Genomic DNA, 27,449 nt, shown 5'->3' on the forward strand with positions numbered 1-27,449 from the left:
CAGATCACCCGAGCCTGAAAGCAACCTGAGTGCTGAGTGCTGATACTTTTGGCTCAGTCATCTCCCACAGGAACCCTCTGGAATATTTTTCTGCTGGCTGACGAAGGTGCACACAGGTGCAGAGCCTTTGACTATTCATAACACTGTATGTCAGAGAGATGAACCCATTGCCTGTGGCAAAGGAGAAGCAGGACTGAGGGAGACTGGCCAGTAGGGATCATTTTCGAGGAGCAAGTCTCCTGCCTGGTTTGGTGCTTAGAAAGAGCGGGGACATGGACGTGGAAGCTATGACGCATGTCCACCAAGCCTGTTCTCTGTGCTATGTATCCCGGGGCCTGCTGCTAAGAAGAATTCTCAGGAGATGGTTTGTGCTGTCAGAAAAACTTGCGGCACCTCTGCTACAGTGTGTTCCAGTACAGTCTTGGTGTACAAGTCCATTCAGGGACTGTGAGTCCTGTCTTCCTGTCAGAGCTCAGGACGGGTCCTGCTTTCACCCGGAAAAGGGAGACTTCTGTTGTTCCACCCAGAAAACAGAGACAGGGATGGACCACAATGAGACCCGCTTCCTAGGCTGGGGACAACGGTGGGCAGAGATGCAGAAAGGGGAGTGCAGAATGTCCACCCAGCAGGCTGAGCCTGAGGCGTGTAGCAATTGACAGGTGGTGTGTAAAGGCAGCAGTCATTCAAGGGACAGGGGAGGAGGGTCTGACAGGGGCACAGCCACAGCGAGGTGGCTCCTAGGGGCAGCTGGATGTGGATGTCCCGTGTGTGCCCAGGTTCCTCAGCAGAGTGGGGCCGGAGCTCTAGGACCAGATGTGGCAAGGGTGGGAGCCTGGCAAGAGAAGGCAAGGCTTGAGTCCTTGTGTGGCAGGGGTCCCGGGTTGCTTGTCTCGGGAAGTGGGGCACAGAAAGTGAGGCTAGGATTCTGGGACACAGCAGAAGCCCATTTTGCAGAGCTGGTAAGCCAAGGCTCAGATAGTAGAGCCACTGCCTTCAATGCCAGAGACTGAGCAGCTGGGGCTGCTCTAAGCCTTTTCTTCAGATTGGGATTGGTGCTAGAGGCCCGCAGATTGGATCCACAGGGTCTCGTAGGGTAGGAGGGGGAGGCGGAGGTGGGGGCGGTAGGCAGGCACAGCTCTCGCTCCTGCCAGAGAGCACTGTCCGGAGGTAGAAGCTTCTCTCCACATCACAGTCCCTCACTGAGGGGCTCACTTACAGCCAACTTTTGATGCCTCCAGCATCATACTAGAGGGCTGGTCAGACTCACTGCAGAGGTATTTGGTAAGTCATGACCCTAAGAACACCACTGAGGCCAGTCTTAGTCATGGGATGCACAGATTTCCAATATTTTTCCTTCTTAATGCTTGAAATTTATCAGGGTTGCCTAAAGTCCCTGATTTATAAACTCTGGAATTACTGTCTGAGAGAGCCCTCCCTGAGGACCTAGGAATGCTTGCTCCTATCTTGCTGAGCCAAGAGCTTTCTCTGACCGCAAAGTTCCCTCTTCTACCACAGAGCTGAAGATCTCAAGGTCCATTCACCTCTGCCTGCCACAGTGCTACGGCATTTGCATCAATTCTATGACTACACTAATACGCTTCTGGCTAAGATGCTCATTTTTCCTCTCAGTTTTCATGGTGACACTAAAACCCATACAGATACTAATGTCCTTGCTAACGCTGATGCTCACTCTTGCCATTAGTGGACAAGGGCCACTAACACTTATTGAATGCGTACTGCCCTGACACATAAGGGTTTTACATCTCATTTAGTCCTCAGACATCCCCGTGAGGTATGGATTATTATCCTCATATGACAGATGGAAAAAGTGAGGCATAGAGGGAGGCTTGTTCAAGGTCACAGCAGCTAGCGAAGGGTGTGCCTCTGAGGCTGGTGCTCTGAAGCACACAGACTTCCTGCATACCAGCTTTACATCATGCTGTACGGTACTGGGTTGAAAGTCAGGAGCGGCCGGGGTTGTAGAATTGTTGCAGCATCATGCTGTACAGATTTCCGAATGGAAGATGCTGAGATGGGAATAGAAAGGACCAGGCAGGGGACAGAGGCTCGGCACATTGGCTCCAGGGGCATTCGGTTAGGCTTCTTGCTGGCCCTGCCACTTATGAGCCCTGTGCCTTTGGCCAGGTCACTCAATTCTCCGTGCCTCCGTTTCCCGTCTGTAAAAGAAGGGTGATGAAGTCCCTGTGTCATCCAGTTTGGAGGGAGATGTAAAGGTGTTACTACTTAGGAAACGTACAAAGTATTTCCAACAATGCTGACATATACAATATCCTTGGGAAACGTTAGGTGTCATCACTGAATGCACGCTACATGCCAGCCACTGGCTTTCAGGTCTTTTATCTCATTTAATCTCCCAAACAACCTGTGGGGTGGGATTGGTGGCCCCACATTACAGATGAGGAAATGGAGCCTCGCTTGCCCAAGGTCGTTTGCTCTCATTTGCCCAAGGACTTGAACGCGGGCTCTCTCCCCATAGACCCCGAGTGGTTCTGGCTTCAACACAGCATCCTCTGCTAATGCCTCCTGTGATGGACAGCTAGGCACAAGCACAAGCTATGGAGCAAACGGAGATCGTAATTTGGTTTTGAAATCAATAAAGGGATGATCAAGTGGCAGAGGAAGAGTTGTTAGCTGCTCATCAGGATGATGTGAGAAGTTGCTGCCTGCATCTTGAATTAAATTCACCTAGTTGCTTTATCATCATAAACATTCATTTCAATGTGGGGAGGGATTTTTTAAAAACCAACATGAATAATATATAACAGCTGACATTTTGGAGGAAGCAGGATCTTTACCTTCTTCCATCTTCCGTCAGGGTAATTTATCATTGTCTTTCTCCCTGCCCCCTCTTCTTAAACTGATGGGGTAGCCTGTCAGCTCAGCTTGTTCTGAAACGCAGGAGTATAATTCAATAATAAATTCACTCAGAAGCCAGCTGTCAGGAAGCTGGTGTTTATTTGAGCTCCATTAGATGGTCTCTACCGCTCAGCCTCTCTGAGGGCTGGCTGAGGGCTGTCGAAGGCTTGGGGCTTGGGGATGTGGGTGGGGTGGCACGCAAGTGCTCTTCTGGAACTACGCAGCCCCTGGTCCTTGCATGTGGCTTTGTCTGCAGTGTGCTGGGAAATGATTATGGTGAAGACATGATCTTTTTTCCCTCCTTTCCATTATTTTTTTTTTTTCCTCTTGGAAACCCTGGCTTTCAAAATTCCTGGAAACTTTGTGTCTTTTTTTCTTTTTTTAATGTTCATTTACTTCGAGAGAGAGAGAGAGAGAATCCCATGCAGGTTTTGCACTGTCAGCACAGAGCCCCATGTGGGGTTTGAACTCGTGAACCATGAGATCGTGACCTGAGCCGAAATCAGAGTTGGATGCTTAACCAACTGAGCCACCCTGGTGCCCTGAAACTTTGTGTCTTTATAAAGGATCTGAAGAAAATTCTGACCACTTACACAGTATCAAGGTTATTTCATATCTCTTTAGAGCCAGTTTTAAGTACTGAGAAGAAAAACTCGGTTCTGGTTAGTGAACAGGTGCGGGGCTGACCTCTCTCAGTTCTGCCCCAAGTCGCCAGCCTCGCTGCATAGACCCCTATGTTCTTCCCTCTCCCATGTGCCCCCTCTGCACTCCAGGATCATATACCCCAGGCTTCTGAAGACCATCTTGATTTCAAATGTTAGAGCATGTCTCTTGACTTTGGATTTGGAAAGTAGAATCACCATTATTATGTTCCAGCCACATTAACAGTCCCTCAATTCTCTGATTATCCTGGAAAGTCATGCTGGCTCCTCAGTCTAGAATGCATTTTTAAGTCTTGTTCAGCTGAAACCAACATTAAGCAGTGGAGGTTATTCTGTAACACGCACACACGTGCGTACATAGGAACAACCACATTTCATGAGATGCACGTCTTTTTCACGGTGTTGACACTTTCCATTCCATTGTACCCCATTTCCGTTTAAATTTACTTCTTTTTAAAAAATAGTTTCGACTCACTACATTGATTTCATGATGCACTAATGGGTTGTTGTGAGCTGAAGTGGGATAAATAATGTTTTAATGGCCAACCACCCTCACTAAAATCCTCTGTCTCAGGCCAAAGGCCACATCCCGCTGGAAGTCTTCATTCATTAGTTCACTTGCTGGTTTGCCCACTCGTTCCCAGACGCAGCCCTGAGGTGTGCGGTGGGAGTGATGGCCAAGTTTTTGAACTCTTGGGGCACTATGTCTCTACTTCTCTTCAGGACTCGGCACTGGCTGACTCGCTGATTCACTCTGTGATCCTTGTGATTTAGTCTGTGCCAACTCTGCTTGGCCCTGGGGTTCAACCACTAACAGAGTATGGGATACAAGACGAGCCCTCACGGTAAGAGGGTATAGATGCGAACCTTTTTCTTGCAGGGCTTGCACAGAGCAGTATTTACCAGACAGGTGTCATGTGGCACCTCTGTTCCCCTCTGAGCCTGCCCAGTGTCCCCTCTCCATAGGGTCTGACCCTCTCCATAGCACATGACCCTGGACCTCCATCCCTCCTTTTTCTGAGTCCCCTGACTCCTCAAGTCTTTTCTCACTGGGCTCATTGTGTCCCATAAGCTGACATTCACGGCAATCTGCCGATACCCTGCTTTCTTGCCTGAGGAGCTGATAAGCCATTAGACTTAGAGGGGCCCAGAAAGACTTGACAACATCACATTTCTCTCATCAATACAGCGTTCTCAAACACACTGTGAACTGATATTCAAGTAAGTCGGGGGTGGTTCTTTTGTCAGAACTGCTTCCTATAATCCGCTAGCCTGTCCGGCATTGGCAATCCACAGCTATTGGCTGAAGGCATCTGCCTGCCCTGTGTCCAGCCTGTCCTTCCCAAGAGGAGACACATCTAAATTGTGTCAGAGGGACAGAGCTGCCTCGAGTGTTCTCTGAGGGAGAAGTGTCTCATGCTTCCCTCCCTTTCCCAACCATCTGGTTCCAAGCTCCATACTCTGGGTCCTGTTACCTGTCCTCCATCTATGGATGGTCAGCTGGGAATCCGTCTTCCACCTGCAGACCTGAGTGGCTCCTTCCTTCGCACACGGGAGGCGCCCTACACTGTATTTCCCCCATGACTCCAGGTGAGGGGTTCCACTGACAGACAGGGTGTAGGCCTCCAGGCTGGGAAAGAAAGACGGTCTTCACGCCACCTAATCTGGTGACGGTGGTTCCCTGTCTGCTCTGTCCCTTCCTACTTCAGACCTGCATCAGATCGGCTGAAGTCGTTCACATCCCTACCGCTTACGTGGACTTGAGAACAGGGGCAGAATGTCAGGTCGAGCTACTGTACCTGTCACACCTGTATGAAACCCCTGCTCTGGGCCAGGCACCGGGCGGGGCTCCGGGGCACAGAGAAGCCAGAGGGGGCCCTCCTTGCTCCAAGTCCTCTTGGCAGTGCTTCTGCTTCAGTTGTTAGTCAAGCTCCGTGCTCTCCTCCAAGGAGTCCAGTCCGGCCTAGAGCCTACTCCGCGTGGCTGGGACCCTCCTGTGCCGAAGCGCTGCTGCCCGTCCTCCCCTGGGGGCGACCCCTGCCCCAGGGCCTCTGGCATCAGCAGGGGTGCTGCACAGAAGCCCCTCCCCCCTCTCCCATGTACGTCCTGGTGTCAGCCGTGGCTCTAGAGAACTTCCTAAGTTTTCATCTCAGCCATGGGGCCAGGCCTCTGAAGAGAGGCCTTTGGGGGAGAGCCCCGGCCATGGAGGGGCGCTCCAGTCAGTCCAACCTGGCCTTGAATCCTCTCCCTCCTGGGGCACCAGCCCGCTCCCACGTGGGGCTCCCTGTTCCACGGCTCGGAGGCTGTGGTGTGAAGAACGGCGACTCCTGGGCTGCCTGTTGTTGCTGGGCTCAGCGACGCGGCCAGTCTCTGGGTGACAGCTGCACTGTGAAGCCCGTCCCACGGACTCGCACACAGGAGGGACCCGCACGTAGGTGGAACGCGCCACGGTACACGGGGTGCAGGAGCATGTGGGCTTTTTATCAGGCGCAGGGGCCTCGTTACTGCTGCACACAGTCACCGAGTCAGAGCTGCCTGCCCATCAACCCCCGCCCCTCCTGGAGAAGTGCCACTGGATTCCTCCCTAAGGACCCCAGCCGACAGTGGGCTGGCAGACAGCTGCCTTTTCCCTTCCTCAAATAAGGATTCAACACCTCGTTCCTCTCTCTGAGGCTGCTGGACTTCCCTAGAGGGCAGGTCACTACCAGGTTGTACTTCCAATTAAAAAGTGGAGCTGGAAGCTCTTTTTAACACCATCACCACCACCACTGTCATCATCATCATCATTCAATTAGGCATTTTTGGTGTGGCCATTATTAGGTTACAACTGTATGTACTTTTTTTTTTTTTTCATTTAATTCTTATGGCAACTCTACAAAGTAGACATTATTATCTGCTCTTACAGATGAGGAGACTGGAGCTCAGAGAGGTTAAGGAATTTGCCCAAGGTCACACAGCTAGAAAGTAGATGCAACAGACTTCAAATCCAGTTGTCTGATTCCAAAGCTTGTGTTACTTTTACCGGGCCATGCTGCTGACACAAAAGCTACCATTTACTGATCACCTCAGTACCAAGTTCTGTGCCAGGTGCTTTATTCCAGTTAACCCTTTCAATGGAGTTCACGAAACAGTCACCGTAATTGCCAACTTATAACTGGAGGCCCATGCACAAAGGCTACATCATTTCCTCTGAAGCCACACAGACTGGTGGGAGGGAAAGCCAAGATTCAAACTCTGGGCACTTTCTATTAAGCCACCTTCCTTCATATGAAGGTAAGGAAAGTAAGTAGCAATCCAAACTTGGCATGAGATTTCACTTTATCCCAATTATGCTTGTAAGCACTAAATTGCTGGCCCAGATCAAGATAACAATACCCTGGGGGCAGTCCAACGAGAAAAGCATCTGATGCCTCATGTTTTCAGGCTTCTGATCGCTTGGGCTTGTTTTCCATAAAAATCTGTCTGGAGATATTCTGTAGTGATAGATAGCTGTTCCTTCTGAATCCAGACCAGCGAAGAGCACGGACATAACGATTTGACAAATATCAGGTAAAAGGAGTTTTCACAGTAACATTCAGAAGCTTCTATTTACCCATTCATTTGTAGAGTGAATCCCATCTTCCAGGCCTTGCCCTAAGTATGATGGGTTTGGAGAGATGAATGGTCTCTGCTTTCAAAGCATCTGTAGTTTAACTGAAGGTGACAGATCCATAAACAATGATCTGGGAGCCGACTTCTCTCCTGCCTCTGCTGCTCATCTGTAATATGATTTCTGGCAGATGATTTAACCTCCCTGGACTCGGAATCCTCAGTACAAAATTAAGTAAAATGGATAACGTATCCATCCATCCTTCCTCTGTCCATCCCTCCCTCTCTCCTTCCTTTCTTCCATTTCTTCATTGTTCAGGTACGTTTACATGTAGTTTCGGGCATCTCCTGAGCACTAAAATGAGCAAGATGCAGTCCCTTCCTGGAGGACTCGTTTTAGACGGTTGACGGGCGTTTAAACATATATTTGTTATGTTAAACCACTTGCCCAGAGCCACGGATCCAGTGGTGGCGGAGGCAGGGTGTGGAAGAAACACAAGTCAGCGGCGTGACTCCAGCGTCTGTACTCTTCCCTTCTGCTGAGAGCTCCGTTTCTCCCGGTCCAGGTTTCTCAAGTTCCCTGCCTGACAGGCACCTTAGGGCAGGTCAGACGCGCTGGAGCCACAGTATCGAGACCCGCCATCATCTGTGGCATGTAAGCAGCAGGCTAAGGGAGACCCCAGGACACACGCAGGAGGCATGGTCCCTGCTGGCACCGACCAGGATGGCATGCTAAGGGTACCCCTTAGGCACAAGAGCCAAGCAGCCGTAGTCCTAATCAGATCCCATAATGGGTCCACTAAAGAAAGGCTGAGCACAGACTGTTCCCCTTGGAAGGAATCATATTCGAATTTCCGGTTGATTAAAGGAGCCCAGAAGCACACACACAAAGTCACACGATTGACTAAAAGAGCAGGGAGCTTCCTACCCAGGGACAAAAGCAGCATTTCTGACCAAGATCAGTGAGTAGGTTTCTCCTCTCTCTAGCTCAGCTCCTGGCTCTGTCGCTTGAGCAGCCTGTGAATTTGGGAAGATCATTTGACCTCTGAGGTTCGCAGTATCTGGGCGGTAAGGTGAAAGATTTGTTGGACTAGCAAGTACTTTTCATCCCTAACAAGGTTACACCCTGAATGCTTTTACTCACTCCTGTTAGGTGCCTCTCCTGCTGGCTCGAGCGCCCTCCCCACCTCACCTTCCCCTGTCCTGTGCTTGTGGGGAGGGGGCTGGGCAGTGGGAGGCACATGCCCTGGACACCCCCCCTCCCGCCCCGCCCCAGGCCTGCAGTGTGAAGCCTCGAGCCCGGGCTCCTTCCGTCCCAGTAGCGAGGCCTCCTCCTTGCATTCCCAGTTACACTCCAGGGAGGATAACGCCGCCTCCCAGGGCGGCTTCCCAGGATTCCTTCACAGGTCCCTGCCCTCTTCCCCTCACTCATTCTCGGGAGCCAACTGCTGGGTGCTCCTGGTCTCGACTCCTGCTTGCTGCTGACTCCCAGAGAACAACGCCAACTTCCGTGTGAGCTCCAGAACTGCTTAGGAACCACCAGCATCCCTGGGGTGTCCTCCTGAGGTGTGTCTGTCCCTTGCCCTTAGCGTGCTCAGGATGGAGGTCATCACCTTGCTCCCAACCTTGCTGCTGCTCTCAGGTCCCCAGCCTGGAGACACACCACCATCCATCTCCCAAGGCCTCTGGGTAAGAGGCTCCTTTCTCCAGCATTCCTCAGGCCCAACTGAGGACTAAGCTCAGCTGATATCCCCTTTATTATTATTATTTTTAAGTTTATTTATTGATTTTGAGAAAGAGAGACAGAGAGCAGAGGAGGGGCAGAGAGAGGGAGAGAGAAAGGAGGATCCAAAGCAGGCTCCACACAATCAGCACAGAGCCTGACTCAGGGCTCAAAGTCATGAACCGTGCGTGAGGTCATGACCAGAGCTGAAATCAAGAGCTGGATGCCCAACCGACTGAACACCCAGGTACCCCAACTGCTGATCTCTCCCTTGAAACAGACCTTGAGGACAGCCTTCACCCTTCCCACCCCCTCATTACGACCCCATTGTCCCTGCAGGGAAGGACTCTCTGGCAAAGAAGTCACGGACATAGAAGGGACATGATCTGTAACTGCTGAATTGAACTGTGCTGACCTCCTAGAGAAAACTGCACGTAAGAGGCGCCTCTACATGGGAAGGCGTTCAAAAGAAATTATTATAAGTCTCTCCTTCTTGGATACTAGGCCTCGTTCATAGACTCTGGTCTGGGGAGCAGAGAACAGAGAGCTGTCTTTTGCTGGCTCCTGTCCCTGAACTTTGAGGGCCCTGGTCTGCACAGCCGTTCCCTCTCCCTGGAACACCCTTCCCTCCCTGGCCGAGAGAACCACTTTTCATCTTTAAGATTCAGTTTTTAAGTCGCGGTTTTCCCCCACCCAGGAGTACCTCCCCTAGGGGCACACTTCTTTCTGGCCTATCACACCAGGGTTCTTTTTGTCCCCTGAGCAGACTGAGAGTGACCAATGAGCAGGGACTGTGCTCTGTTCACCTCCCTGATGCCAGCACGGGACCTAGCACAGAGTGGATCTCAGCAAAAAGCTGTCCAGTGGGGGACACAAGTGAAAATGTGTGGAAGGCTGCACGGGCAGGTGGCCTGGCATGCCAGCGGGGGCGCCCCCACCCCCTCGGTCTTCTGGACAGCAGCTCTAAGGCTGAACAGTGAAGTGCTTCCGCGGGTCTGGACACCGCAGAATCAGTAAGAGCTGACTGCAAAGAGGGTTATTGATCCAAGACTCCCCTGGGACCTTTGATTTCTCACTCTCTCCATCTATCACCCAGCGGGAACAATGAAACTTTGCTCATTAAGATTCCAAATGCCTGGGATAGCAGTTTTCTAAATGTGGGTACCTGAGGCTGCTTCTCTGCTTCCCCTGACATTCCATTAAGAACCCTATTGGCTTCCTCCCATCCCCCTCCTCCCTCAAACGCGGCCCTCGAGGTGATTCAGTTCTCCCGCAGACAGCCATGGCTGAAGCTGGGGCCCTGCAGACTCACCCTCCGTCAAAGGGGTTCTCCCCGGGAATGATGTGTGTGCTGTCCCTGCCCACGAGGAACCTGATGCGCTCGTAGAAGGAGTGCAGATTCTGCTGGGACACGGGGGCCGGTGTCTCCTGGATGATGTTCAGAGGGTCGGGGGAGCCCAGGCACAGCGGGTTGACTTGACAGAGGGGCTGGAGGCAGCAGTCGGGGTCCATGCAGTCCATCAAGCCATCTGCGGGGAAGACAGAGCATGAGGTTGATAGCGCTATGTCCCACGAGCCATGCTTGTCCACCAAGCCTTCATTCGCTTCTCTGTTTGCCGCTCGCTGGAAAACTTTAAGTGCCTGACATAAGCCAAGGAGTTTGCTGGGGATCAAGGAGATCCGGACACTTCAGATTTGCTCCCAGACCACCAGTCTAGCAGGAGAGACAGACAAGCAAGTGTACAGTGTGATATGTGTTTCTTTGTTTTTTTTTCTTTCTTTTTTTTAAAATTTTTAAATGTTTTATTTATTTCTGAGAGAGAGAGAGAGAGAGAGAGAGAGCAGGGGAGGGTCAGAGAGAGAGAGGGAGACACAGGATCCGAAACAGGCTCCAGGCTCTGAGCTAGCTGTCAGCACAGAGCCTGACGCGGGGCTTGAACCCACGAACCACGAGATCATGACCCGAGCCGAAGTCGGACGCTTAGCCGACTGAGCCACGCAGGCGCCCCTCTTTCTTTTTCTTTTTTTTAATTCGAAGAAATTCTATCATGGCCCAGAGGTGAGAGAACATATTAAACATCTGGGCTGCTGAACTCAGCTCAGAAGGTGAGGGGTGAGCACAGGAAGAGACCGTCGATGCCAGCAGCAGCAGAGGTGCCAGGGACTCAGGCCAGCCTCGGCAGTCTGTGTGTCACCCCCAGGGATGGTGGGAGCTACTTGCAGGTTGAAAGCAGGGGTGACATCATCTGATCTGCATCACTGAAAGAACCGTCCCTACAACAGGGAGAAGGGACTGCAGTTGGCGTAGAGCGGAAGCTGGGGGCTCCGGAGTGATGGGAATATCTCTGAGGTTGCATAGGGCAAAGATAGTGGTTGTGAAGACCAAACCAGTAACAATGGAGGTGGAAAGAACTGGGTAGTTTTGAGAGCTATTTCAGAGTTTGCTTAAACTAACTAGCTTTGGGGGTAAGGAAGAGGTGCTGTGATTCCCAGCATCTCTGTCAGCTGCCATGTAAATACAGGGAGACCCAGCCCTGCTTTCCGTGAGAGGGAGTCCCTGCATTTGCCTTTTGGCATCAGGTCTCTGACTAAGGTGCCACTAGCAGGGAATGGTCTTTGCCACATGGACAAATTTTTCAGGACTGGAAATTATATCACGGCTTCCAGCTTCCCAAAGTACAAAGAAAGAAATTCTATCAGATCACAGATTTTTGGTCACATTAATGCTTTGACAGGCACCCAGCAGCATAGCTTACAATGGATAAGAGACCCAGGGATTAGAGAACACTGCCCCCAGTCGGGGACAGGGAAAGCCCGGGGTTACAGTCTGTGCTTTGTGGGTAGAAAACGGTCTAAGGACATGTGCTCCTCTGGGTTCAAATTCTGCCTCTCATGCTTTATTAGCCGTGTGACTTTGAGCAAGCTTCCCCACTACCCTGGGGATGTAGATCCTGTTCTGGCTACCTCTGTTGTATCCCCAGCACTTAGTACAAGTATTTAAACATGGCTATTAGATAAATAAACAGATGAGAATTGAATGGATGAACAAATGAATCAGGGGATGAAACCAAATGACAGTCCATAAACGCCCAGAAATCACCAGCTTAATTTAATCCAGTGCAGTAGTGTGGTATGGTGGGAGGATCATGAGGCCGAGGCTCAAGTTCGAGTCCTAGACCTGCCCCTAAGAATGCCCCTGGATGAATTCCTGCGCTTCCTCTCCCGGCCCGTCTCCTCATCCGTGACCTACCTCCCTCTCTTCTGTCTCCCTGGGTTTACAACAGAGGTGCAGCCCAGCAGAGCATTGCCCCTGGGCTGGCTAGAGTTGGTGCCCCACCCCCACACGCAGCACCCAGAGGCCCCCTTCCCAGCCTCAGAGGTATTGCGGCCTCAGACAAGCTACTTGACCTGCATGAAATCCAGTTTTTCCCCTCAGTCAATTAGGGACAAAAATCCCTTGTCTTTCTCACCACTTCTGCCTCGTGTCCAAGACTTTCTAACTTCCTTGAGGGCAGCGCAGTGCAAAGTGCCTGGATTCCAGGGCCCAGACTGTCTGGAGCCAAATCTTGGCTCTGAAACTTCCTACTGTGTGGCCTTGGTCAAGTTACTTAAAGTCTCTGGCCTCTGTTTCCCATATGTCTCAAAAGGGGACTATAAAAGTGCCACATAAGTATTTGTTACATAAATAAAAAACATAGCTCATGTCCCCAAATCTAGCAGAGTAGCCCATATACAGTAAGTCCTTACTAAGGGCCAGTTCCCTTTCCTGTCCCTGAGTCTACAACACGGCTCAGCAAAGTGAAGGACCATCTGTCCTCTGTCTGCTCACTGGCCAGATTCATCCTGAGATGTGGAGGCAAGAGCACCCTGCACCCTGGCACTGTCCTAGGTCCTAACTTCTCCTGTCCCAGCTCCCAGATACACTCACTAACTGCCTCGCAAAGCACCTGTCTTCCCTTGCATCCCCTCCATCACGGATTCCTGGGCTGGCCCTGTCAGACATCGCTTAAACACATAATTACAGTCCAAGCTGAGGGTTATTTGCACTCTGCTATTGATGTTAGCATGACAGATTCAGCTGCTGCGTCCGTAACTCTGCAGCAAGGCTCCATTATTCAATCCCAGCGAGCAGGGACGCTGACCATTAAATCAGCCAGCACAATTGAAGGGCTGTGAAAAGTCATGGCTAATTTGAAATTTTATTAGCTATTGCCTGCTCTTGTTTACCACCGAAAGCAGATCCTGGAAGCCAGTCTTTTACCTCTTTATAAACACTCTGCTCTGTGGCACTCGGGAAGGACTGCTTTCTGTTTTCTCTAGTCCTGGGGGAAGGTTAGCTGAGAATTACTGTTCTTATTATTTGTATTCTATTAAATGATGATCACGGGCATTGTGCTAAATGCTTGGCAATGAATGCTTTCAAGGGACGTGTCATCGAATCTCTCCAGCTCTGTGAAGTGGCCACTGTCGTCACCATCACCCTCGTTTTATGGAGGAGGGAACTGGAGGCTCAGAGGAGTAGAGTAGCTTGGTCAAGGTCACATGGTTAGAGGAGTGACTTGGGATCTGAGCCCATTCTTTCTGAGGTATAAAAAGTTGAGACTTTTAGCAACCATTTTTTCTTAAGTGGAAAACATGAATTTATGAGTCTTTCTGAAATGGTACTTCTGGCTCTCCGGGTGACCTCTGTCATGGCACTAACCCCCCGCCCCCCACTCTGCAATTTTTATTTTCTCTGTCTCCTGCCCCACACATGGAGATCCTGGAGATGAGGGCTTCCAGACTCTCTTCAGTAGCTCTGTGCCACCTATGCTAGCATCCCCCTTCATCTTTGCTTCTGGCATCCCCACACTCTTTTTCCCCTTCCCTTTTAAAAGCAAGTTCAGCAATGCATTTTACAAGCAAATGGTCATTTCTTGTGATCAGAGGGTCTTTGCGATGATCCAGGTGGCCATTCTGCTGGGAATGAAAGTCTCAGCAAGGGTTCTGAGCTTCGGCTGGGCCCATGTGAAAGATGCACAGGCAGACCCACCTCACAGACAGGGAGGGGACTGGTGAGATCATGGGTGTGGAGCACTTAGCATGCCAACCAGCACCCAAGTACGTGCTTGCTAACTAAGAGTCATTGCTGGCTCCTTGGCTGCGGCCTCCTTGGGCAGGCAGCCCCATAGCAGGCCTGCCCTGGCTCCAGCTCCATCGCACATTTCAGGACAGCCCTTTCTGGCTGCAGTCTGGCTTTGAAGAACTGAAGAGACAAAGAAGGCCTAAGAGACACACCTTCAAGTTAGGGAAGCAGAGACCCAAGGGGGCTTGAAGACTGGGTTCTCTGAAATGGAGCCACTGTACACGGGAGGGCTCTCATGAGGGACCTGGGGCCGTGCGACTGGTCACTGTACGTTTCACAGGATGGAGAGACAATGCTGGGCCCAGAATTCTGTTTCCTGATGCCTTCCTATGTGGACCCTCCCTAACTACTCACTTAGCAAATATTTGCAGAATAGTAAATGTGAGTTAAACCTTTGCTAATAGAGACGATCATCTTGTTAAAGGAAGCACTCATTTCAGAAATGACTGGTGTCCGGGGTGCCTGGGTGGCTCAGTCGGTTAAGCCTCAGTCAGTTAAGCGTCCGACTTCGGCTCAGGTCATGATCTCACAGTTTGTGGATTCAAGCCCTGTGTCAGGCTCTGTGCTGACAGCTCAGAACCTGGAGCCTGTCTTCAGATTCTGTATCCCCCTCTCTCTCTGACTCTCCCCTGCTCATGCTGTCTCTCTCTCTCTCTCAGAAAGAAAAAAAAGAAATGACTGGTACCCACAAAATTCTTATCAAAGGCTCAGTTTACAAGGTGAGCTTTCATGCAAACCCCTCTATTTCCTTTCTTTTTAAAAAAAAAAAAACTTTATTTGAAAGTGAGAGAGCGAGCGAGCGGGCACATGTGAGAGAAGAGGGGAGGGGAGAGAGAGACAGGGAGAGAGAGAATCCCAAGTAGGCCCTGTATTGTCAGCATGGAGTCCCGATGCAGGTCTCGATCCCATGATCACAACCGTGAGATCATGACCTGAGCCAAAATCAAGAGTTGGACCCTTAACTGACTGAGCCCCCCAGGCACCCTTCCTACTCTCTTTTCAAGTGCAGCACATGACAGCCTGATACAGGGCATCTGGCTGCTCTGCGGGGACAGAGGCTTCCATACTTTCGCTTTCTTGGGCACAGATGACAGAGTTTAGAAGAGTTCTGTTAAAAGGAAAAAGCATGCTTTGGGGACAGAAGAGTAAATTTAGGGGTAGACTAGAAGCATATCAATGTATAGTTTTCATGATTCTCTGGTCTGGCTAGTTTGGAAATGTTCACATTTTCCAAGGATTTCATATCTCACTTAACTGTATATTATACATAAGCCAGCTGGCTTATATAACGTCCTTGTTTCATGTGTATGCTGGTCCCATTGAGAGAGCCTTGTTATGGCAAACAGAAAAAAAAAAAAAAAACACCAAGAAAATAGAAAAATAGGATTTTTCTCTGATTCCTTAAAATTTTCAGGAAAACCATCTCCAAAACATTGTTTCCCCAGAAATATCTTTTTTCCCTCCTCTCTCTGCGTACATGGTGAAAGTAAATGGGGTAGAAGGAAAGGTTAGAGGCCATTCAGGCTCCTGGAGGCTAGAGGGCAGGAATGCCCCAGGAGGGAGTGGAGGGCAAAGGAAAGGGACAAGGAAATGTCCAGAAAAAAGTCAGACTGGAGATTAAAAAGAAAAATATAAAAGGGAAAAGAGGGAGGGAGGAAAAAAAAAAACCAGGAAAAAAATGCAGGTCTCTGGGGGTACTAAATGAATATCCCAAAGCAGTTCCAGTACATGTGACTTTGAACTTGAAGCCCTCTGGGGCTGAAAAGGGGCATGGTGCACTGAGCGCTCACTGGCTTCTGCTAACACTTCCATTTAAGTGCTACCCACTTGAGGATGAGGGCCATGCCGTCTCCTCTAGGCCCCTCCTCCGTGCCTGCCCTGCTGGTGGGTGTCAAGTGATCTTGAGAACTGGGGAGTGGGGAATATGAGAGGAAGAATCATCTAGGCCAGAAGCCTGAAGAGCCAGTTCCTTCCCTGGCTCGGTCACTTTCTGGTGGCGAGACCTTTGGCTCTTCCCTTCCTATGTCTGAAATGTCATGTATTCATATGGAACCAGGGTAATGACTTCTAGCAGTCCCTCAGGATTGCTGAAGGTTTCCCTGGTTGTGAAGAGTCAATGAGTCATTCACTGAAGGTCTGGTGTCCTCCGCATGCCCGCAGCTGTTCCCTGGAGTCCCCTCTGCGGACAGGTGCTGCGGCACAGGGCTGGGTGCTCTGCCGTCAGTGACCATCCTGAGTAGCAGCGGCTGTCTGCTCTTTTTGTGATCGTAACTGCTGCCAGTGAGTGGTGGGCCTTGGGGTGACTCATCCCCCCATCTGATGTCGGTATCATCCTTGGTGAGGCAGAGGGCAGACAGGGCAGCCTCTGGGGTCTAACCTGCAGGACAGTCACCTCCTGGCCTTTCCAAGTGGCAGGCCCATCTCCCCTGATGGCTGGCCTGCAGAAACTTCCGCAGAAAGTCAAAGGTGTGCCTGAGGGTCCTTTTGAAGTAGGTGGTTCAGCTAGTCTTCTTAGCTTTACGTAACAGTGAGGACCGTGGGGCTCGGGTTAGGTGAGTTACTCAATGTCATACTGCTAGTGACGTGTGGAAGAGTTGGGAACCAGGTTTCTTATCTTTCTCCAAATCCGGCTGTCTGGCACTATCCTACAGTCTACGTCTTTGTCAGTGCTTTGGATGTTCTGGTTCCTCCACGGAGGGCAGGGACTGACTTGTTTACTTCTCTCTCCCGAAGGCACAGCACAGAGCCCGGCGATGAGTGAGCATCACATTTGTTGAATGAATGAACAAACGAATGAGTGAATATATGAGGACGCAATCGCGTTGGCAGGGCCCCTTGAGGGCCATGGGGTGTGGTGGAAGCCAGTCCCCCAAGGAGGAGCCCATTCCTCTCCATAGAAAGGAGGCATGGGGGAAGGCCCTGCACCAGGCACTGGACAGGCAGGGAGAAAACGGTCATGCCTGTGCAGGAGTCAGTGTTCTGGGTCAGCCAGGGACAAAAGAGGGCTGGGAAAGAAGGTCAAGGTGGGGCTGTGGACGCCCCCAAGGTGGGAACCCAGCTTGGGCTGACGGCTGGCATATTTCCTGGAAGACAGAATGCTTAAACTAGGGCTGGAGGGGTGGATGTGAGCAAGCCAAAAGGAACACAGAGCTGAGAGCAGGTCTGGGAAATCCATGAACTAGCAAACTCTTTGTCTCATAGCTGTTTGCATGTTCCTTGCACTCATGGCCCCATGGACAGTGTATAACAAGTCCATCTATTGCTCTGTGGGCTTAACTCCTGCCCCGGCTCCACAACCCAGCGGCCAACCTCATCTCGAGGTTGCCTGCGGTCTGGCCACACAGCGGCTTTCCAGCAGGCCATAAACAGCATCCAGGGAGGCCCTGGGCATGGGGGTGGTGGTGGGTGGGATATGCCTCCCCCTCTGTATGCATCTGGGAGAAGGTTTTGTCATTTGCTATAATAAACTCTGTGCCTTCTTTGAAAAGGCTTGCAAAATCTCTATCTGCCCCTTGGAACACTGGATTTTTAAAGGTCAATTTCTCTCTTGTCTCTTATCACAAGAAATGTGGTTTCGAGATAGTCTGAAGGGTTTCCAAATTCTATGGCCTTATGTAAGGTCTCCATTCTAGCAATGGGAGAGGGGGAGGAGGAAGGAGGGCAGAGAGCTTTGTTCTCTGTTTTCCTGAAAGTTCTCCTTCCAGGTGGCATCTATCAATGATCTGTATTGTAATCCATGATTGTTTGTCATGGGGCCGACAGTACCCGAAGGGATTATCACACCTTGAAGCTGCTTACAAATCCTTCCTCCAAGGGTCTGGTTGTTTTAGAATCCAGTGGATTTCATATTCTGGCTTCTTCTTTTTAAACACCCATTCCATTCCATTCTAAACCTAGCTCTCCTGCTGTCACTGTGTGACACTGGGCAAACATCTTCAGCTCAATGAGCCTCAGTTTCCCTGCATGTAAATGTCAGCCTTGCAGGTCTGTTGTGAAGGGCCGGACATCATGTCCACAGGGCGTCTGGCACAGTGCCGGGCACTGAGGGGATGCTCCCTATATTATGGCTAGTACTTTCTTTCATGAACACTTGCATTATTTTCCTTCTAGCAATGAGCATGTGACAGTTTGCAATACAAATTTTAATCAAGAAATGAAAAAGTTTCAAAATACATTATTATTCGGAGAAACACATCATAATCCTAAGTGAAAAAGGTAGAGTGTAAAATTTCATAGACAGCACAGTTTCAATTTTTAAAAATAATTACTTATAGATGGGCATATATTTATTTTATAATAAATACCATGCTTCTGTGCTTACAGGTGGAAAGGCTCAGGAGAATGAGAACAGACATTTGCAAGTGAGGGACTGAGGCTTAGAGAAGCTGAGGAGCTCATGCAGCCAGCATGCTGGGGTTTGAATCCAGACCATCTGGGAACAGATCCTGTACTTTTTTTTTTTTTTTTTTAATTCTTTTTAAAGTTTATTTGTTTGAGAGAGAAAGTGGGGGAGGGGCAGAGAAGGGGAGAGAGAGAGAGAGAGAGTTTGTGCGCTCCCGTGTATGTGAGCAGGGGAGGGGCAGAGTGAAAGGGAGAGAGAATCTCAAGCAGGCTTCACACTAAGTACAGAGCCCTACAAGGGGCTCCCCATCTCATGACCTTGAGATCGTGACCTGAGCCGAAATCAAGAGTCTGATGCTCAACCGAGCAAGCCGCCCAGGCGCCCCTGCCTCTCAGGCACTTTGAATACAACATCTGCAATCCGCACAGTGACCCTACAAGGCAGGCAGGAATTATTACTCTCATTTTGCAGTCACTTTGCATCTTAGGGCCACAGTTTCACCATCCCTGAAATGGGCATGAAATGAACACTCCCCCACTCCCCATCAGAGGGTCACCATGTAAGGGACGAGAAGACACATGGGAAAGCACTTCCTGGAGGGTTTCATACATGGCACTAGATGAAGAAGACACCACTTGTCAGGCAGGGCACACAGAGGAATTCACCGCGAGCGGTGGGCCTGGGCCTTGCCTGCTGACCTTGCTGGGCCACCGTACCAACCAGTGCTCTGGTGACATCTTGTAGACATGTTAGGGTGAGGGTAGCCCCAACAGAGGATCAGTGGACTGGGAGTCCCTGAGTCACCTTCAGAATCTGTTTCCTGGTTTTCAATCTATACAACAACCACAAACGAAAACAAAAACAACCCAATAATGCCAGACCCAGCTTAGCCATACTGCGAACTTTTTTTTCTGTCTCATAGTTGAAAAATACAACAGCATTCTTAATGAAGCTTGAAATTCAAGTTTAATTTAGAAAGGACTGCTTTAGGCCTAGCAAATTGGGAAAGAAGAGACAGCAGCAGTTTTCAGAGCACCCGAAGAGCCACAGTGGGGTTTACCACGGAACCGTGGGTCTGAGGTCTGGGCTCACTGTGGAGCCTGCATGGCCAGACCTCCCAGCCTAGGACAGTTTCTGCCATCCAACAGCTGTGTGACTCGGGCAAAATACTGACACTCACTAAGCCCCAGTTTCCTCATTATACAGAAATAGTAAGGGGATAATAACATCACGTACCTCGAGAGTTACTGGGTGGATGCGTAATTGCTCTGCAAAGTGTAAAATGACACACAGATTATCATTCTCAGCCTCTCGTCAGCTTTGGGAACTGTAGTCACCTATTTAAATTTGTGTGAGGGCTCACACTGCATTTCTAGGAAGAGGATGAACTTCTAGAAGGCAGAAGGGCTCTCGGGTCACAAGGCCATGTGGAATGGCCCACGAGTCTTGGGCCCTGGCGTGGGCCATGTTACCGACTTCCTGGCTGATGCGGAGGTGTGTGATGGAACACGCCCTCCATGGCTCCCGTCTCCCTGCCTGCAACACGCAGGGAGTAGGAGGAGGGAGCTGGAGTGTCTCTTCATTGTCTCGACATTGAACCCTGCTGTTTCCTTCTCCAAGCCCCTGTGTCACACCCGCCAAGAACAACCACTCAGCTAGACTCTAGCACTTTCCCTTCCACCCCGCCTTATTTATCTGGGATTATGCTGTGTTCCACCTCGTGGCCGAAAGAAAGGCACTTATTCCATTCTGCATCCACTGGACTGAGTTGGTAGGGCAGCAATTTCTTCCAAATGACTGGGCTTCCTAAGGGAGAAAGACTTGGCCACGTTCACAGGTTCTGTCTATCCGCTCAGAAAGGAGTATGGTGTCTTGCAGACAGTAGGAGCCCAGCAAATGTGTGCTTGACTGAACTGAAAACAGCCGTACAACGGCTCACGCTTGTGATGTCTTGTACGGCCTGCCGCATTCCTCCCTCCACCAAAACTGCTCCCATTTGGCCATGACCGAGGGTAGTAGGCCAGTGAGGATAGCCATGCCCCCTCCAGCATTTGGGGACAGTCTAGTCCCTATGATGGTTTCCTCTGTGCTGCCCGGCAAAGCAGGGACCTCACGTAGCATCTCCTCAGCTCCCTCAATGGGTGGAGAGCCCAGCAAACCGAAAGGACCCTGGGTGAGACATTTCCTCATTTCACAGTTGAGAGCCCAAGACCAAGCTTCCTCAGCAATCTGGTCTCCCAGGCTAGTTGTCTTCCCAACCATGACCCACAAATGTCTTCGTGGCTAGACTGGAAGCCTCAGAGGACAGGGACCATATCACAGTTCCCAGTTGGGTGCTCAGGCATGTGATAGTATCGGTTGAATGAATGGACACTCCTTCACCACAGCAACCATCCCACTGCAATGTGACTGCAGGCTGCTTATCTCTCCCTCCAGACTGTGAACTTCACAAGGGCAGGGACTGTGTCTTCTTTGTCTCTGAAGCCCCAGGAACGCAGGACAGGGCCTAATGCGTAGTAGATATTCACTTAATGTTGGTTAAGTGAGTGAATGTAACACCATACGGCTTTGCTAAGAGGGATGTAAAATACTCCAGCAATGCAAGAGGCCTGGTCCCTACAATTGAGAATTTTCTGATTGTTCTTTTCTAGTCCCTGCTGGTTCATCTCTCAGAGTGCCGGGAGGAGGCTACACTCCTCTGGGGTCTGGATCAACCCTGTTTCCTCTGGTCAGAAGCTCTTTCTCCTACCAAAGCTGTGGGGCTTTGGGCTCTTATGCCCCTGCCCCGTGTAAACACTGGCGAGTTTTAGCACTGGGAGGGCTAAACAGGATACACCAGCGTTGTGCTTCATGTGAGGGAACAGATGAACCTTGTTTTGTAATATATTCTCCTATGTGTGGGTTCTCCCTACGTTTCTCAAGGACATGCAGTTCTCTGGCTGCCAAGATGCTCAATAGCTATTTGAGGGCTTTGGTCAGGATCCTGCCTTCTTGACAGGGGAATGACTTCATGGTGCCGCTCCTGTCCCCTTCTCTTCTAATTAGCATGGAGTTATTGTTGGCCATTGGAACTGTGTCTACAGGCAAAGTAAAGGAGAAGGTTGAGGAGTGATGTGGATAATTTAGGCTGACATCTCTTTCCCATGAAGAGCAAATATTATCCTACTTCTTCTTGCCTGAAGACAAGGATGCTTGGTGCCCTTCAGTGCTTTGCCCTGCCTTTGCCCATGACGATCTCTCTGAACAGAAAGCCCTTTCCTTTCCAGGAAACATCTACCTACTCGAGTATCACCTTTACCGACCAATAGAGAACTCTGTAACAGCATCCCACTGTCTACTAGCACTTCACCTTGGACTTTTCTCCCCCCTCTGAATTCCTGGAGGGCAGGGACACGACACTGCCATCTCTGTGCCTGGCCTGGGGCCTGCCCCCGTAGGAGGAACTCTGGATATTTATGGAACACAGGAATTAATGGACTCCCTATGTTTCAGACTGATTAAGGGATATTTCAGCCCTGCAAGATCTCAAGAGGAGAACTTGAACCTGCTGTCTCTGCTTAGCTGCCAAGGCCCAATCCTATGAGCTCCTTGTTGACAACTATCCCACAAGGCCCTGACTGGTGCGGAGGCCTGACCCCCTCCTGGTTGCAGGCAGTAGGTAGATGGACTGAAAACTGGTTCAGACAAAGACCCGTGGTCTGAAATAGCCCCATCCAAGCTGCTGGGGCCAAGTGAAAGCAAATGAACCAAAATAATCACAATAAACTCCCACACCGCCTTTTAATCTGCATGGTGCTCTGAGATTGTAGAATCACACTCCGTAGAAAATTCCCAGAGGTTGGGATGCTGAGTTTCTGGCCTGCTGATTTCCTAATCCGTGCAGTGCACTAGCAAGTCCCTTAGTATAAATCCAAAAACACATTTGGATTAGACCAGCTGTTAGGCCATCATCTGACAAAAAGGGTCGACCGTTTCCATTTTTTTTCATTTCTCTATGTTTTTAATCTCTCCGACTAACCCTCTGAGATTAGGAGAATTAGGAAGAATCAACCTATCTTCCAGGAGGGAAAATAGGGCACATCGTGTTTATATTTATGCAACGTAACACAAAAGAAAGACAAAGGCTAATTCTGGGACCACAGAACGACTGGAATGGTCCTCATGATCCAACTGCCTTATTTTATAAACAGGAGAGTGTGAGGCCCAGAGATAGCAAGTAACCTGCTTAGAGATACACAAGGTCAAGGACAAACAAGTGGAACCCTGATCTCTTATGTCTAAGCTAAGAAATGCTCCACAAGACCAGGCCACTCCTCCTTAGGGTCTGACTGTACAACACTTGGGAAAAAAAAACCTATTAACTAAGACCAAATCTACTATCAACCCACAGGGACAGAGGGTGTGGGGGCAAGGTGGTTCCATGAGGGTTATTACCAGAATCAGGGGAGAAGGGATGTTGACTGAAGGGAACTCAACCTCCCTGCCCCGGAGAAGCATCCTTTCTGCCACTTTCTGTAACACAAAACTGGATGGCCTCTTCTTGTCCATTTCAGTGAGGGGGGCTTCGTGACTTTGCTGGTAACTCATCCCACTACTGGATTGCTAGAAAATTCTTTCTTGCATATGCTTTCTCCCTGCACTTGCTGTCAGATGGTAATTAATTTTATGTACATTAGTTCATTTAAATTAATTAAGACAGAACAACTGGAGGTATGTACCCACTCCTTAGACCGCATGTGCAGTTTTATGCCTACCTGCAGGCCTCTCTGACTGGACAGCTGGTATGCTAGCGGCCTTGGCAATGCCCACTCGCTGCCCTGTGGCCCCACTTCGACTCCCCACTGGGGCTGCATGGGGCCCCTGGGTGCCAGAGCCTTACCTCCATCGTTGTCTTTGCTGTCACCACAGGCGGTTTCCATGGATGTGTCACAGCCTGCTCCTCTCCAGCCCAGCTGGCAGACGCAGTGCCACCCATTCAGGTCCAAGGTACATCTGCCATTGCCATTGCACAAGCCAGGGCAACCCTCTGCAAGGCAAAGCACACAGAATCGAGGTCTGATCGTCCGCAGCCACCTGCAGTCACACACACTCACGCTCTTCCTGCCTGCCTGAGAAGTGCTCTCACGTCCACCAGCACATCGATGCCCTCGGCACCCAGGGAAGATGGGATCGCTAGGGACTGGCACTTGGCCGAGAGGGCCTCAGGGATGCGGAGGTGAAAAGACTTGCGAAGGCCATTGGGTTAGGCAGCGGCACAGGTGGGAAGTGCTGGGGGTAGGTCTGAAACTCACACCTTCTGCATCTGAAATCCTCCTTTCAAAAGTGATCAGGATTCCCAGCGGTGAGTCAGCGGATGTGAGCCTGTCAGAACGTGAGTGGTGGAAACTTTTGTCTGATCCTTGCTCCATGTTCACGCCTGTGTGTTTTTCCTGTTTCTGGGGGTTGTTTGGAATGAAACCTTCATCCCCCCGGTATACTCATGTTCCCTTAGCACTGCTGTGTCATTATAAAAGGGCTCTGTTTTCAGCACTGGTTACTGAGTCAATCGTACTGGACCCTAGGCTTTTCATTTATTTTGTCCTGTTTTCTCCTAAACTGTCTTTGCTTTGAGGAAGAGTCCTTAGGTCTCTTTCTTCCCATCTTAACTACAGCCCCTAAGAACAGGGTTTGGCATGCGTAAGAGCCCCGACGACTGCCGTGAAGATAGACTATGTCTGTGTTTGCTAATGCAGGTACGGGCAGGCTGCCCTTCCCTAATGTAGTTCATGTGGACATCTGTGTGCCTGTCTGTCATTTATTAAGCACTTTCTCTGGACGAGCCCTGGAGGTACGGAGATGAATAAGACCTAGTTCTTATTCTTGAGGAGCATGCAGCCTATCAAAGGAGACAGATTTGTATAAGCAAAATATTTCACTGCTAAGTGCCCTCGGGGAGATGTACAAAATATGGTGGGAACCTGATAGAGGAGTGGCCATCTATCTAAGAGAACCTCGGGTGACTTCATCAAGAAGGGTCAGGCAATGTTTAGACTCTGCCTCAGTGCTGCTTTGCCCATGAAACAAGGTGGGAAGTTATTACTTGTTGGAAGATTTACAGGTTTTTATTACCACCTTTTGAAACCCTTCTGAGTTTGGGGCTCAGGAATCTATGTCTGAGAATCTGCTAAGTTACATGGTTCACTTCAGCTTCTATTTTGCCACTTGGTTTTCATTCACGTCCTCATTTTAACACCTGCCGGCTCCTTTCTCAGAGCGGCTATCAAAAAACAGTTTTTGCTGGCATGCCTTCTGTGTTTTCTCTCTACTCCTGCTCGGTCTCAGGGAAAGGTAAAGATGTGAAAGTCATCTATAAAACTTAATTCATTATTATGAGCTGCAGACTGCTACGAATATGGCTACCAACCGAGTTTTCTGCCATGGAATAACTGAAAATTGGCCCATTATTCTTGAATGAGACAAATATGAATGTAGCTGTTCAGTACAAGATGTAGGCCAAGGTATGATCTCATTGAATGACCCATCAATTAGAATATAAAACTTTAGTGTTTCAAGGAATTCTGGTAGTTGACTTTTGTATTTGAAATGTTCAAACAGCAACCAATCAATCTGGCCATCATGTTTGTCATTCAAAGGAAGAAACATTTATTGACTATGCACTCACTCCAAGCCTAGCAGGATCCTTCCAGAAGTTTAGAAGCAAATGTAGACTATGTGGTCTTTGCACAGCAGAAGCCTGTCGGGAAAGGTGGGAAGCCACCCGCATGGTCACCCCAAAAGTGACTGAGAAAGCAGTTGTAAAAGCACAGGAGCAGGGCCTTGGCATGCAGGTGATTACTCAGGCACCCTGACCTGGCAGCCAACACCAGCCACCCTTCCTGGTCAAAACCATTAGAGCCTCCCTCTTTAGTCCCATTTAAATGTTTATCCATTCAGCTGGGACTGTCTTTCAATTGAGCCTCATTTGTATTTGAAATCAGTCTTGGAGGAAGGAAGACTGCAATAGTTAAGAATGGTAGTGGACCGCTCTCTCTTTGCATCTCCCAGATATAGCCTCCTGTGAGACGCAAAGAACACCTCTTGTGTGAAAGCACAAGTCTGGAAGCCCTATCAGTCTGGTTCCTCCACTCAGGGGCTTTTATGACCCAGGCACTTTATTTAAGTTCTTTGAGCCTCAGCCTACTTATAAAATGGGGCTGTCCGAGGGATTCAATCAGATAATGTATGCATGATGCACAGAGTCTGACATAGCTTGAATACAATATCTGAGTCCTCTACCTACCTTTTTCGCCTTCTATTTTGAGGGGAGGGGATACAGTATCATAAGTTGTACCCATAATCTCACATAGGGCTCATAGAAAGGCAACCCAGAAACCTGAGGCACTTGTCTAGATCAGAGTCAGCCGACTTTTTGTGTAAAGGTTCAGATAGTAAATATTTTAGGCTTGTGAAACACACGGTCTCTGTCGCAATTAATCAAATCTGCTATTGTAGCTGGAAAGTAGTCAGATGTAACTTATAAATGAGCTATGGCTGTGTTCTGATAAAACTTTACTTACAAAAACAGGTGCTGGCCCAGATCTGGCATGTGTGCTGTAGTTTTCCTGGTTAGAGGCTTCAGGACAGTAATATGCTGACAGTTGCCATCTACTGAGGGTCTACCATGGCTTGCCACTGTGCTAGACACTTCACACATACTATTTTAAAGTAACTTTTTATTATGTTTTTGGATCCTGATTCTCTAAGACAGTTCCATTCCACACCATTTAATCCTAAATTTTAAATTAAAACCATGTGCTGTAACACGATGTGGACTTTGGGACGGGGCAGACTTCAGTTCAAATTGCCATACTACCTTTTCACTTACTACCTGTGTGATGACTGGTGAATTATTTAATTCTCTATGCCTCAGTATTCTCATCTGTAAAATGGAGGTGAGGCCTAATTCAAAGAGTTGTTGAGATTAATGAGATAATGTTATGTCAATTATTTAGCACAGTTATGGGTAACATGAGTAGGCAGTCAATAAATCATAGCTGCTATTATTATTATTGAATTAACATTGTAATAACTTCATTAAGAAATTCACAAACCAGAAATAACCCTCTGCTAGTTGCCACTGTATCAGCTTTGGGTCAAGAGCTATGGTCCTAATAAATATAAGTCTTGAGAGAGTTGAGGCAAGGCCAGCAACGTGGTCATGGGAGTCAACATGCATCTCAGTGGGAGGCAGAGAGATGGGTTCATGGCCATGAGTCCCAGCCCAGGCCTACGACTTCATGCTTTCCTAGTGCTCTGTCCTCACTGGAAGCAAGTGTCCCAAGTAGGTGTAGATTATTCATTTTGCAATTAATGCTTTTTCCTTCCATTGGACTATAAACACCATAAGGCCAGCTTTGGACCTACTCCAGTGCCTTGCACACAGCATGTACTCAATGTGTATTTGTTGAATGTATCAATGAATAAGACAGGAGACCTAGGTTCTGGTACCTGCTGCCTAACTTGTGGGGTCTCTGGAAAGTTACTTTTCCTCTTTTGGCCTCAATTTTCTTATCTATAAAATGAAGGTCCAAATGAGATGATGTATTAATTCCTTCCAGTGCAGCTGATCCAAAAGAGAGGGTCAAAGCAACTTTAATTTCTATGATATTGTTCTTAATTTCAACAAACTTTCCTCAGCACCTACTAGATTCCAGGCTGGTGTGTGTTAATTCCGGGGCATCGAGAGATGCATTATTGTCCTCTGCCTTCAATTATGTTGTATTCTATGTACCTACACCTTACTTTCTTCCAAGAAGAATTTAAAATGGGTCTCATCGCACTGGGTGTTATATGGAAACCAACTTGACAATAAACTGTCTGTAAAAAATAAATAAATAAATAAATAAATAAATAAATAAATAAAATGGGTCTCATCATCTGAAACAGTACTTCTCAAAGTGAATTTTGTACAATGCTAGTACTATGAGGTCCTCAAAAACAAGCTTCTGCAGTCAAATTTGGAAAATATTTTATCCTAGATTCTTATTCTATAAAGTCACACTGAATATTAATATATTAAAGGCTCTGAGAAGTCTTACAATAAAGAAACCTGCTTATTTATCAGAACATTCTCCAGTTTGATCTCAGAACATA

At 49.1% G+C, this 27,449-nt stretch overlaps 1 protein-coding gene across 1 annotated transcript in view; it reads right to left on the reverse strand.

The window, feature by feature from the left end:
* Positions 1-27,449, reverse strand: part of TENM4 (teneurin transmembrane protein 4) — a 387,326-nt gene that overhangs the window by 87,646 nt on the left and 272,231 nt on the right. The window contains exons 17-18 of the mRNA XM_039228710.1: positions 23,197-23,343; positions 10,163-10,379 (exon numbers count right to left, since the gene is read on the reverse strand). Of these exons, the coding sequence (XP_039084641.1) occupies positions 10,163-10,379; positions 23,197-23,343 (364 nt within the window). The remainder of the gene's footprint in view (positions 1-10,162; positions 10,380-23,196; positions 23,344-27,449) is intronic.

Source organism: Hyaena hyaena, unplaced genomic scaffold (genome assembly GCF_003009895.1).
Source record: "Hyaena hyaena isolate Hyena2069 unplaced genomic scaffold, ASM300989v1 scaffold_34, whole genome shotgun sequence".
NCBI lineage: Eukaryota > Metazoa > Chordata > Mammalia > Carnivora > Hyaenidae > Hyaena > Hyaena hyaena.